At 41.5% G+C, this 12,139-nt stretch overlaps 1 protein-coding gene across 7 annotated transcripts in view; it reads left to right on the forward strand.

Annotated features, from left to right (window-relative positions):
• oxr1a (oxidation resistance 1a) overlaps positions 1 to 12,139 on the forward strand; it is a 232,130-nt gene that overhangs the window by 215,424 nt on the left and 4,567 nt on the right. For 5 of the 7 annotated variants that reach the window (XM_078253735.1, XM_078253731.1, XM_078253730.1 and 2 more), the window contains 6 exons: positions 591 to 756; positions 4,848 to 5,013; positions 8,225 to 8,305; positions 9,997 to 10,122; positions 11,575 to 11,727; positions 11,935 to 12,030. In XM_078253735.1, the coding sequence (XP_078109861.1) occupies positions 591 to 756; positions 4,848 to 5,013; positions 8,225 to 8,305; positions 9,997 to 10,122; positions 11,575 to 11,727; positions 11,935 to 12,030 (788 nt within the window). Of the gene's footprint in view, positions 1 to 590; positions 757 to 4,847; positions 5,014 to 6,312; positions 6,612 to 8,224; positions 8,306 to 9,996; positions 10,123 to 11,574; positions 11,728 to 11,934; positions 12,031 to 12,139 lie in introns of those variants that run through there. The other 2 variants (XM_078253733.1, XM_078253736.1) reach the window with 2 other exon arrangements.

A 12,139-nucleotide genomic window follows, 5' to 3' on the forward strand; every position in this document is an offset into this window, starting at 1 on the left:
AACAGCTAGCCTGGGTCTGTCCAAAATGTGCCCAAACTGTTTTTGTCATGAGCGCTTTCACACAGAGCGTGAATATTACGCGGCGATAAAGCGACATAATCTTTTGCCGGAATGAGGTTGATTTTTCTGAGCTTTCGCCCGGAGAATAAAGACATCAACCGATCACGTTGTGTTGTTTACTTATAATGAGGATCATAATACACAGTATATGTTTAGACGCAAACTTCCTTACTACTCGCTTTCAACCTTGACAAAGGCAGAGTACACCAGAAACACAGAGTTTCTTGTTATATAGCTCATTAGTTTGATCCGTACAAAATCTTAAGTATAAAAGCCAGAGCCAGGCTAGCTGTTTCCCCCTTATTTCCAGTCTGTATGCTAAGCTAAGCTAACCAGCGGCTGGCTGTAGCTTTATAGTTTACAGATATAAGAGTGGTATCATCTAACTCTCAGCAAGAAATGAAATAGGCATATTCCCCAAAATGTCAAACTATTACTTTAAAACAATTTGTCCTGTTTGTTACAGCTATTAAGCCATAACATCACACATGTTTATGCTCATGTGACCATGTGATGATTTCCTCTTCTAGGTACAGGGTCTGCGGAGAGGCGGAAGCACCCAACTCACAAGTTCCTGTGTCTGCGGGTGGGGAAGCCCATGAAGAAGACGTTTATTTCGAACGCCAGCGCCTCCATGCAGCAGTATGCCCAGCAGGGCAAGAAGCACGAGTACTGGTTTGCTGTGCCGCAGGAGAGGTCAGTACCTCTGCTACACCTTTGAATGCAAGCAAATGAAACCAGTGCTGTGCCTGATTACATGGAATAATATAAAAAATGGGGGGAGTACAAGATATAGTAGCCTCTGATTAGCCCAAAACAGTGCAGCAGACTTTGTTTGTAATGTAGAGAGCTGCAGGGATTTGACCTCATGCCATTCCTAACACACCACAATAGTCAGCTGAGGTACTGAGGGACCGCACCCCCAGTCCTTTTCATATTTGAAACCAATCAGATATGCATTCTTCGTCAGGTCTGACTCCCACTGCGGCTTCGGTCCAGACAGCAAAACAATGTATTATTCATTCACTCTGCAGGGAAACAGACAGGCGCACGTTATTCCTGCACTGGGGCGCACACACACACACACACACAACCCATGCAACAATAAGGATATTTTTCCTTGTTTTGTATACTCAGAAATTGTTCGGCCCACAAAGCTCGTTGTGAACGTTTTTCTGACCTACACTGGTATTTCTAGTGTTATACACTGAATGAAAACAGCCATAGCTTAATAATGTCTTTACCCTGGTTGGATCACTCTGCCTGGGTGAACGGTCGCCAAGCCAGCAGTAGTCATGATTACGTTAGTGCTGTTCACACTGGAAGGACACACATTACATGGAAATAGGTTGCGTAATAAATGAATTCCAGTTGCAGCAATAGACTAATTCAATAAGTCAGTTTTCTTCATAAAAAGAAACATTCAGCTCAGTGGTAGCTACATTGTCCATTGGTTCTTTTTAGAGGCACAAAGGGACAAAAATGGACATGAGGGGAATCTCATCAGTTATTTGTCCAACCTTGATTTGTCTATACTTTTATAGCAGCAACACACATGGCGCTCTCTCAGGCTGCTAATCACATTTGAGTCAAACAAACAGCCGTGTCCTTTTTAGTTAGTCATGGTACCATAAATTCTTCTTGGTTATGTGATGTGGTGAGAGTGGCTGAGTGCAGTAATGACCCTGAAATGATTCATTATGAACTTCAGAAGTCTTGCTTGTTAAAATAATAATAATAATAATACGAGACTTATAAAGTGCTTTTCAAAGTCCTCAAAGACGCTTTACATACAGATGGAAAAAAATAGCTTTGTTGTTTTCATCCACAGGTTGCTTAGCTACAGCATTTCCTACCTGGAAACAAGTTGCTGTGATGCACGCTGCTCTCGGGGATGATAGCCCAGGGGCATTGCAGATTCAAAGCTAGTATAAAAAGACAGGGCTTATGCATGTTACTACTCATTATTTGTAACTTGTTTTTTCTGGCACTGCAAGCGGGCTGAGGTGTGTGGGAGAAGTGATCATAGGACTGACAACACAGCGGTTTATAATCCTTTTCTTCAGACACTGCTAGACTCGCTGTTGCTTGACCCAGATGGGAGGTGACCCGCATGATGTGTCTTTCAGTGTCCTGGCAATGGTGTGGGGGGGGGGAAGGAGGCCATTGAATGAGCCATACACAACCCATGACAGTGAACACAGCTCAACCTACTGAGTCTGCACAGATTTTTCATGTCTACCAGCCATAACAGTATTTGTTCTGCATTTTTTTGTAACTTTTCATGATGAGGTTATGTTTTGATGTATTATCATATCCTAAACTGTTTACACGATTGTCATGAAAAGGCGGTCGCAAGGGGAGAGCAGAGAGAGGCAAAAGGAAGATGACAGAGAATCATTTGGCACCATTACCACATGGCTTCCCTGTTTTAAGGAAACTAACCACACACTATGTATAACTTTAAAGCTGCTCTATTTATATTTTCATGTTAACAATGTCTTAAATGGCGGTGTCATGTGAAAGGTAGTCTTGCATTCTCGCCAGACCTATCTCCACAGCTCTGCAGAGTAAGGTCTGGCTCCTCCACACACACATTCCAGCATTTCAATAAACCAATCAAAATCGTCTAAGGCGGCGCTAAGCTCCGGACGCAGTGACGGTGGCTCTGCAAAGTATTCTCGGGGGGGCACTTGTTTTAGTGGAACATTTGCACTCCGCAAAAGAAAACACCACATGCAGTATTAAATGTTCACACAATACAGTACAGTGAGCTATTTAAATTAGCTGATACATGGTTAAACGTAATTTGCTCTTACCAGTGTATCGCCCACAGCATTACCGCCAATCGGTCCCTAAATGTCCCAGTTAGAGCGGAAATGCTGTTAAAATATTCTTATAGGCTGGCCTGCCATGTTGCACGATCATAATTGAAATGCATTGGGCGCCTGGGTAGCTCACCTGGTAGAGAGCAGGCCCATATATAGAGGTTTACTCCTCAATGCAGCGGCCACGGGTTTGACTCTGACCTGTGGCTCTTTGCTGCTTGTCATTCCCCCTCTCTCTCCCCTTTCATGTTTTCAGCTGTCCTATCAAAATAAAGGCCTAAAATGCTCAAAAAATAATCTTTAAAAAAATCTATCGCTTGAAGTGACAAACTCGTAGAGAATTATCACCTGACTTTGCAGTTCCCCTCAGCTCTACGGAATGTTTTAGCGTCTTTCACCTAATTGTTTTGGTTTCATGGGCCGCAACTTAAAGGATTTGGTTTAGTCTGGCTGCTCTCATCAAGCTCGTATCCAACTGCAGCTGATTTCAACAAACAATCTCTGATAATCCACTGTACGCTTCCCGCCCAACAGCAGACAGACAAAGGTAGCAACCTGCTACTGTCATTTAGCAGCTAAAGAGACATATATTTACCTCAGGAGTTAGTGGAGACAAAACAGGGCTAGTGAACATTTGACTTTGAGATACAACTCCAAATGAATGCTTATGTTGCTCTGTGTTTGTTTGATGTGTAAATAAGCAACTGTCCAATCCTTTTGTCGTGACAACTTTGTAATATGATATGTGAATTCTGTGTCTCCCCCCCCCAAGGGACCAACCAAATCATTGTATGCAGGTTCAACTATTGGGAACAGTTGATGCAACATGATAACAGACCAGAACACACAGTGTCACACAGGCAAAGCAGCTTTAACAGTTCAGCAGTATTAGCAGAGAGGAGACAAGTAGAATATCTTGGTCAAAGGCTGTCTGTTGACGTTTAAATACTTCCTTAACAGCCTTTAGGGTGGTTTGAGAATGTTTTAACATGCAAAATGTTTGACTAATTCTTAAATAGTTAAATATTTAAACTTTTGAAAACTTTTGGAAGTTTTATCAGGTGGCCAATTCACCAATTCATTTTTTGCAGCTGATAATGGACAGTATATTACCACATATATGGTTTTTAATCAAATCAAAGCAGAGATGCTCACAAGTCTTTGAGCTTGAGTCCAAGTCAAGTCTCTGGTGGTTATAATGAGTGCTGTATCACCTGCTGCGTTCCATCCAGGCTGCTTAGAACGCTGCATAGCTATGTATAATAACATCTAGCCAACAACTGTCGGAGTTAACCTCCCTTAGCTCCTAGCTAAAGCAGGAAGCAAGCTAACGTTAGATGCCAAATGCTGAGCTAAACATGTTTGCTAACCTGTCAGGGTGCGTTTTCAGGTGCCTGGTGAAGTTAGATGTGGTTGAGCCATAATGATTTCACATAGTTTGCATTCGACAAAAGAAGATTTAAAGATTTAAAGCAAAGCTTCTGATGAATGGCACAGCAGCTGCCGGTGCGGTCAACATGCTTGTCGTCCTCTCTCACGTGGCCGCATGCAGCAGATACGTTACGTAGGTAGGTTATAGGTTACACAGGAAGGGGAATAACATTCAGCTCGTCAGACGTTTCCAAAAAATAAAGATGGTTCACGAGTCAGAGTCGAGTCTCAAGTCTTTTGAGGACAATACTAAAGTCAAGTCTGAAGACACTGTGTGTTCGACTTAAGTGCGCCTCGAGTCCGGGTCTCAAACTTGAGTCCCCATCTCTGAGTCAAAGTAACATATCACTCAGTGTTGGATTGTATCCTGAAGTCTTTGGAGCTGGCCTTGATATTTTAGAGGCACTGAATTACACATCTCAGATGATGTTTTTTTTATTTTTTATTTACTAAATCTCCCCAGAATTTAAGAACCAAGCCTCTTCTCTCATAGTTTTTCCTGTGTTTCTTTCCCTTCCTCCCCCCCAGGTCAGAGCACCTGTACGTGTTCTTCATGCAGTGGAGCCCGGACATGTACGGTGAGGGGGTCAGGGGGATGGGACAAGAGCCCGGGTTTATGGTTGTCAAGAAGAATGAGGTGTCAGAAACGGCTGAGGACGAGCCCATCACTGACTTGAATGTCAAGGAATGGGAGGTAAGGTCTACACAGCTTAAACTGTTCCCTCGCCTTGCTTAAAGCACACCTGTTGTGTTGTCTCAGGCCTCACAGACATGGATTAAGTATAGTTCCCCACTATGGTTTAATCCATAACCTGTGAAACCAGAATCTTATGTGGTGTATTGTTGTGATTATTGTAATGTGGTTTTAAGTTTATTGTTGTATGTTAAGTTACATGTTATATAATTGTAATGATTTGCCTCCATTACACAATGCATAGTGCAAACATACTGTGTTAATCCATCAGAATTGTGTAGTCATCAAGCCTTAGTTTTGTATTCTGCTTCTGTATATTGCACTTCAATGTACCACTGCATATTTCTTGATTTGATGGTAACTATTTTGTGTGATATTTCTATCATGTGTAAGTTGTGTGAACACTTGCTTTGCTTGGAAATGCGCCTCTCTGAACTTCCAACCAAAGTGTTTTGCATGTTTGTGTAATTGTACTCTTCTCAGTTAGTGTATTGTAGTTTCATCATGTGGTGTGACTGTCACTAGTGTTGGTCAGCATTTGGCAACTTGTTTTGCTGAATGGCAACGCCATTATGAGTTGCTCAATATATGCAGGGTATGTGCACAACTGTTTTTTGGCTATGAAATCACCCAAACTCATGTGGCACTGATGTTGGTTCAATCTGTCTTCCTTTCTGGTCAGACTAACTTATCAAGGTGACTTCATTGCACATTTACAGAAAGTGGAAGTAAGATTTAAAAGCATAGACAAGGATTCCATCTAGATTTTCAGCATTGTTATTGCATGAGTTTTGGTCAAATGAGATTGTTTGTGAGCCTGTGGATAATGAAAAGGATGCATTCATTGCATGAAGAAATTGATACGATGGAAGCAGCGGCTTGGATTTAAATTTTAATGTAAATGAATGATGTAGGAAACAAAGTGGACTGATTGTCCCTACATGATCCGTTACATTTGAATAAGTAAATAGAAACCCGCTGCTATTATGTGTCCTACTCCTACGTTCATACATGAATTTTAAGCAACACCGTATTTTCATAGAACTTTAAGGAACAAAAAGATGTTTTACCTACATAGCTTTTTTTCAAACGTATGTATTTTTGTTTAACAAAAAGGCTGAGAAAATGTACTTCAAAAGCTAATTTAAGTTTTGTATTAATTCATTATTTATTTTATTTTAACTTTAGTTTATTTGAAATTGAGATATAGTCTGTCAAAAGGACATACCTCGTGGGCTAGTGCCGTTACTGTATCTTTAAATCCTGTCTGTTATGGGACGGGAACATCTTTTTTTTTTTTTTTTTTTTAACCAATGGGGAGCCGGTTTATCTCCTGTCCTGTATTGTTATTGGATTTTAGCGATGTCACACAAATCATTCGGCGTAGAAACCCTATTGGGGGAAAAAAGGCTTCTATTTTAGTCAAGCAGGCTGCCAGGCTTCATAACAAGTCCGTCTATTTGTCTTGGGGCTATAAACAGGGGAACTTAAAGGATCTGTAATGTGACTTTCCAGCTTCAACCTCGCCCAGAAAGCAAGACATGTTTTCTAGGAGGGTGAAAGACCAAGAGAAACGGCTGACCCCTAAGTATACCTGTGTATGTTCCATGTGGCTAGTTCATGTTTTCAGTCTCCTCAATATTGTTGTAACGTTATGTTCTCTTGCTGTTGTTAGCATGCCATGCTAACTCGCCAGCGAAGCTAACTAGCCCGCTAGTCCTTTAGCCGGTCAGGTCTAGGTCAGTGACTGATGTTAAACAAATTGGTCACTATCTGACCGCTATTTGGCAGTCAGGAAAGTTCTCTTATCTGTTGTCTGCCCTCTTGGTACCGACGGTGTAATACGATGTGTGCGTCTCTGTAGTAAGCTGTCCGAGGCTCTGGAGAACGCTGTCTGAAAGTTTCCAGCGCTAGGTGCCAGTTAAAAGATGGAGCTCCTTTCTTTCATTTAGCAGTTTCTTTACTCTCACATTAAAATACATTTTTCAGAGTTACCAGGTATCATGTTGAATTTATAGCTCGTTAAGTGAGTGTTAATGTCCCACTTGTGCTGTATGATACAGTATTTTATTCATCCCAAATGCTTACTTTTTCATGACATTGATCTCTTCAGAGAAAAGGCATTTGATTTACATTGAAAAGTGTGTAGCAGCCTAGCATGCTGCTAGCTTACCCTCTTTCAGGGGACAAATGCACCAAAGTGCCTTTATCTGGAGGTGAAGTGGGGCACTGATGCATTTTTCATTAGGGCTGTAGTTTACTCTCTATGCTACATTATTGAGTGTTGTAAAGAGGCAGCTTGTTACCAAAATAGTTATTTACACCAAAGGCAACAAGGTAAGTGAAAGACTATCTCAGTTGTAATGTAAGTAAAGAAAGACAGCTTATGACATCTGTGCCCAGACAGTTTAATATTTATTTAAATGTAGACCTAGACTAGTTAATGTGACTGTGCCTGTATGGAATTTGTGGTTTGTTTATTTATCTTGTGCATAAGGCTTTAAGTATCTTTCCTGTACCGAGACACAGTGGACTGTTAAACGCCAATGTTTCATTCAGTGGCAAAACAGAAGCGGCCACTCTGAGTGGAGTTTGCAGCGGGGGCCGTGGGCTGTAACTTTGTTGGAATGTAGCCATGCTTATAGGTCATTGTGTTGGTCTGTCTGGGCTGTAGGTTTGTGGATTGTTGTTCCTGATGAACAGAGAGTGGGTTAATGTTCATGGACTTGGCAAGTGGAACCTCAGCTATGTTCTGTTGCGTGTTCCAGCATTAAAATCTTGTGGATTTCTAAACGCTCTTCTCGCTCGCAACAATTTGTTTTATTTTTGGGTTGGCTAGAAGAATGTTTGATGGGTCTAAAGATTACTTTCTGCTGGAGTGTTGTTTCCAGAAGTATAACTGAGCATCTAATGGTGGGGTTATTAAACATATTACACAAACATGCAAAATGACAGTGCTCTAAAATGCCCCATCCCCTCCTCTTTTTCCCAAAGTAAACTCTTGTTAACAGTGGCCTTAAGCCTTTGTTACAGTTTGTTTCTTCAACTTTCTGACATCTACCTTTTCTATAAAGAGCAGTGTTAAAGTTTGCTGAAATTACACTACTTCGTGCACATAATACCTTCCAAAACTCACCATTTACTTTTCCCTGGCCAGTGATGGATCTGGTAGAGTTTTATGTTCCACCTGTTCCTGTCTTTGTACTACCAGGTAGTGTCTCTGACGGAGTACCACCGTAGGATTGATGCGCTAAACAGTGAAGATCTGCGCTCGCTCTGCAAACGACTCCAGGTGCCCTGAACAGCCCTGTCTGCCCCCTCTCTCTGCTCTGCCCAGCCCTGCTGCTGCCTGCCCCAAGATGATCTCCCATTGGCTCTAGCAGGCTTTAGCTGCTGCGGATGTTGCATTCTAACCTCAAAAACACATGTTCCTATTGCTACTAGGGCTGCACAATTAATCGCAATTTTATCGATATCGCAATATGGACTACTGCAATATCGAAATCGCAGGAAAGGGCACAATATTTGTTAAAGGCAAAATATGTGTCAAACCATTCTGAATGAAGTATTGCGGTGCTGCAGAGACATCCCAGCCTACAAATCGTATCCAACAGACTAAAGAAAACATCTTTATTTGGCACATATCCTCACAAAAATCACACTATAATCATTTACATTTTAAAAATGTTTAGTGTTTTTCAATGAAAAAGGGAATAATGATACAAAAATGATCAATCCCTCCAATATCGCGAATCATATCACAATCGCAATATCAGTCAAACTAATTGTGCAGCCCTTATTGCTGTACACATACAAGTTATGGGTTGAGTAGGTTTCATGAGTGTTGTGCTCACAAAAACCTATTCAAAACTTGATGGACAAGATCAATTGAGAATGACTTCTCAAGCATTTAACAGAAAATATGTTTTTATCAATTCATACAGAAAACTGTGTGATGAGGTTTTCATGTGACAGCAGCCTTATCTCCATGTGTCAGGCTTTCCGTCTTAGACTCGTTGTCATGGTGGTTTTTAGTGCTTGAACCCACTAGATCAGTCTGGCTATAATATAGTTAATGCTAGCTGTTTGTGCTAGCTGTAGACACATATGTAGATTTTATATAGGCCAAACAGAAATGGGTGTTTCTGTAGGAAAGTCCCACTTTTTCTTAAGTAGAATATTTCATTTGATGCTCAAATGAGCTGAATGTATAGAATATTGAAGGGTAAAGAGACAATGTGTTTGTGAGAGGGTGGAAGTAACACTCCCTTGACAGGGGGAAGGATGTGACAGTGCAGGTAGGTAGGCCCTATTTGAATGAGGACTGAAACATGAGAGCATCCCAGCCACCAGGGGGGACGTGCTCCACAATCAGCCTCTGTCGTCGAGAGAGATAAATAACCTGAGCAGTCTGTTGGTCAGAGAAAATGTTAAACCGTTGAGTGCAAATTATTCATTGGGTGGATTTCCTATTCACGTTGCATTCACCTCTCCCAGACAGTGTCTCTGCCTGCTCTCCTAGTTCTGCCAAACCAATCCTAGTCGTCTGGCATTGGAGAGTGGCAGGAAGATATTCAGCTGTCATCATCAAATTGTGGAATTATCAGTGTGTTGCCAGCAAACGCTGCATTTATAATTTTGGTAGGAACACTTGTTAGATTTAAAATGGGAGCTTTTGTTGCTCAGGTTAGGCTATGGTTAAAGGCTAGCTTCTTCATGTCATCCCAGCCTTGATTCAAAAGCTGTTTAGTTAACCCTTTTCTGCTTTAGATGCTACATTTTGCCCTATTCTCATCTCACTCATTGCAAACATAATCTGAGCCTAATGCTGTTTGTAAAATGTGGTTACTGCTCTAGAAAGCCTCACTTTGTATGAGTAGCCCGAAATGATGCAAAACAGAATTGTAGGTTTATGACGAATAGCTATAAGCTGAAAGTAAACTACTCCTTGTATGCATATCTGACATTTATTTGTACATGTAGATCACCACCAAGGAAGAGGTGAACTCCAAGCATGGCACATCCATCAAGACGGAGCTTGAGCCAGAAACGTTCAAACCCAACCTCAGAGAATCCAGTGATCTCCTGGAGGCCAACCAGATAGAGAAGGTACAGACTTTTGTACAAACCTGTTGTTATGCAACCCTGCCATGATAAAATAGCATGACATGATCCTACTAACAACTGTGTGTATCCAAAGCCTGATATTTTTTATTCTTATGTGCCATAGAGCTCCATTGTCTAAAAACATGTCAGTGAGCCACACTGTTGCTCTGGGTGACATGGTCCTTTTTTATTATCTAAAAAAGGGGTTGCAATGCAACAAACTGTTGCATTTTTTTTAGTAGGAAACAATGAGCTTGGAAGATAAGAAAATTTGAGTATTGAAAGATACTAATGAGACTAATGTCTTACATTTTGGTCTTTTCGAGAAAGGGGGGGATGATATATATTTTTTTTAAAGTATACTAGTCTTATCCTTAAAATCGAGAGAGATAGATACTGTAGATAGATAGATAGATAGATAGATAGATACGTGCTTATTTCTTTTTTTACAAATTTGAAAGTGAAATGATCAGCAAGTCCTCTGTGTTTGCATGTTCGCATTCAAGCCCAGCACATGCCCCACAGACTATATATGTGTGTATGTGAGCTGATTACTCCTCACAGCAGACAGACACCAGTAAGCTATGGTCAGTGGGTTGAGCTGTGTCAGAGTTAGAGGTGGCAACTTGTACTGTATGTATGACTACGGATTACCACAGAGAACATTTAAAGGAACCTTTTGATTTCTGAATAATGTAAAATAAATAGTATTTTATTTAAAGATATCACCTGCATAAAGTCTCACTTATACTCATAGGGAAAGACTCTACATGTGAGAAACGCATGAAACAGACCTTAACCTTTTATGTTTGAGTTGTGGTGTGTGCCTCGCAGGCACACTCAGACACACTTGCACGTCTCCAAATGAGTCCCAGTTGGCATATTGACCAATAGATTGCCAATGTGCGGCTGCCTTTAATCACCCCGAGGACGCAGCTCAGGACGGCTCACAGCAGCGCCGAGGGGAGCCATGTCAAAGCTCATCTCCTCCCGGCTTCATTTCCAGCCTGCTGGTTCCACCACTGCTGAACCAAGGAGAAAAAGAGCAAAAGGGACTGATGAATTATTGGAGAGCGAACAGAACGTTTAAAGGCCCCCGTTTCATACAGAGGAAATGGTGCAGCATAGTGTAAAAAAAGTTGGCACTTTATTTCCAAGTTTTAGTCAGCGTCTGTTTTATCTGGCCATTAAGTTGAAGCATACACTTACTGCACTGCTTCTCCAGCGCCTTTATCTCCCCATGCACCACAGCTACTGCTACTCCCTGAGTCTGTCGGCAGCAGGACCTTTTCTTTCTCCTGAGACGGCCCTGTGTGTTTGGAGCCCTGTGACTCTTCTTTAAACGCCAGATGGTGTTAAAAGGTCACCGCACATGTAATTGAGCATTGGTGGCTGTGGCCTTTGCCTTACTTCTCCTTCATTCTTCCTATTTTTTATTATCCCTCACCCCCACAGCTTGCCAAGAACCTCCCACCACGGACCATTGGGTACCCATGGACGCTGGCTTTTGGCACATCAAAGCATGGCATGAGCATTAAGTCGCTGTACAGAGCCATGCAGGGCCAGGACACCCCAGTGCTTATGGTTATAAAGGACAGCGATGGCCAGGTAAGCTGCAAATGCAACAGGCGGTAGTACACTGTAACGTATTGAAACTGATTATAAATCATTTTCCAATCAATCACATTTTTTTTGTCACATGAAAAGTTGCAATTCCAGTGAAATGTTATCCCATCAGCTCCTAAATTTGTGCATGATTCATCATAAAGCGAGTTGTATGTAAGTGTACAGTAGTAAGTTGTTTTGTTTCTCCAGGTGTTTGGTGCGTTGGCATCGGAGCCCTTTAAAGTCAGCGATGGCTTTTATGGCACAGGAGAGACCTTCCTCTTCACCTTCAATCCAGAGTTTCAGGTACACTACCTTCCTCAGTTTGTAGCTGTTGGCTTTCTGTAAGAATTAAACATTTGCTACATTTATTTTTAAATAAAATAATATGGATTTTACTAGAATGTGCAGTTTT

This window comes from Sander vitreus, chromosome 6 (assembly GCF_031162955.1).
Source record: "Sander vitreus isolate 19-12246 chromosome 6, sanVit1, whole genome shotgun sequence".
NCBI classification, from domain to species: domain Eukaryota; kingdom Metazoa; phylum Chordata; class Actinopteri; order Perciformes; family Percidae; genus Sander; species Sander vitreus.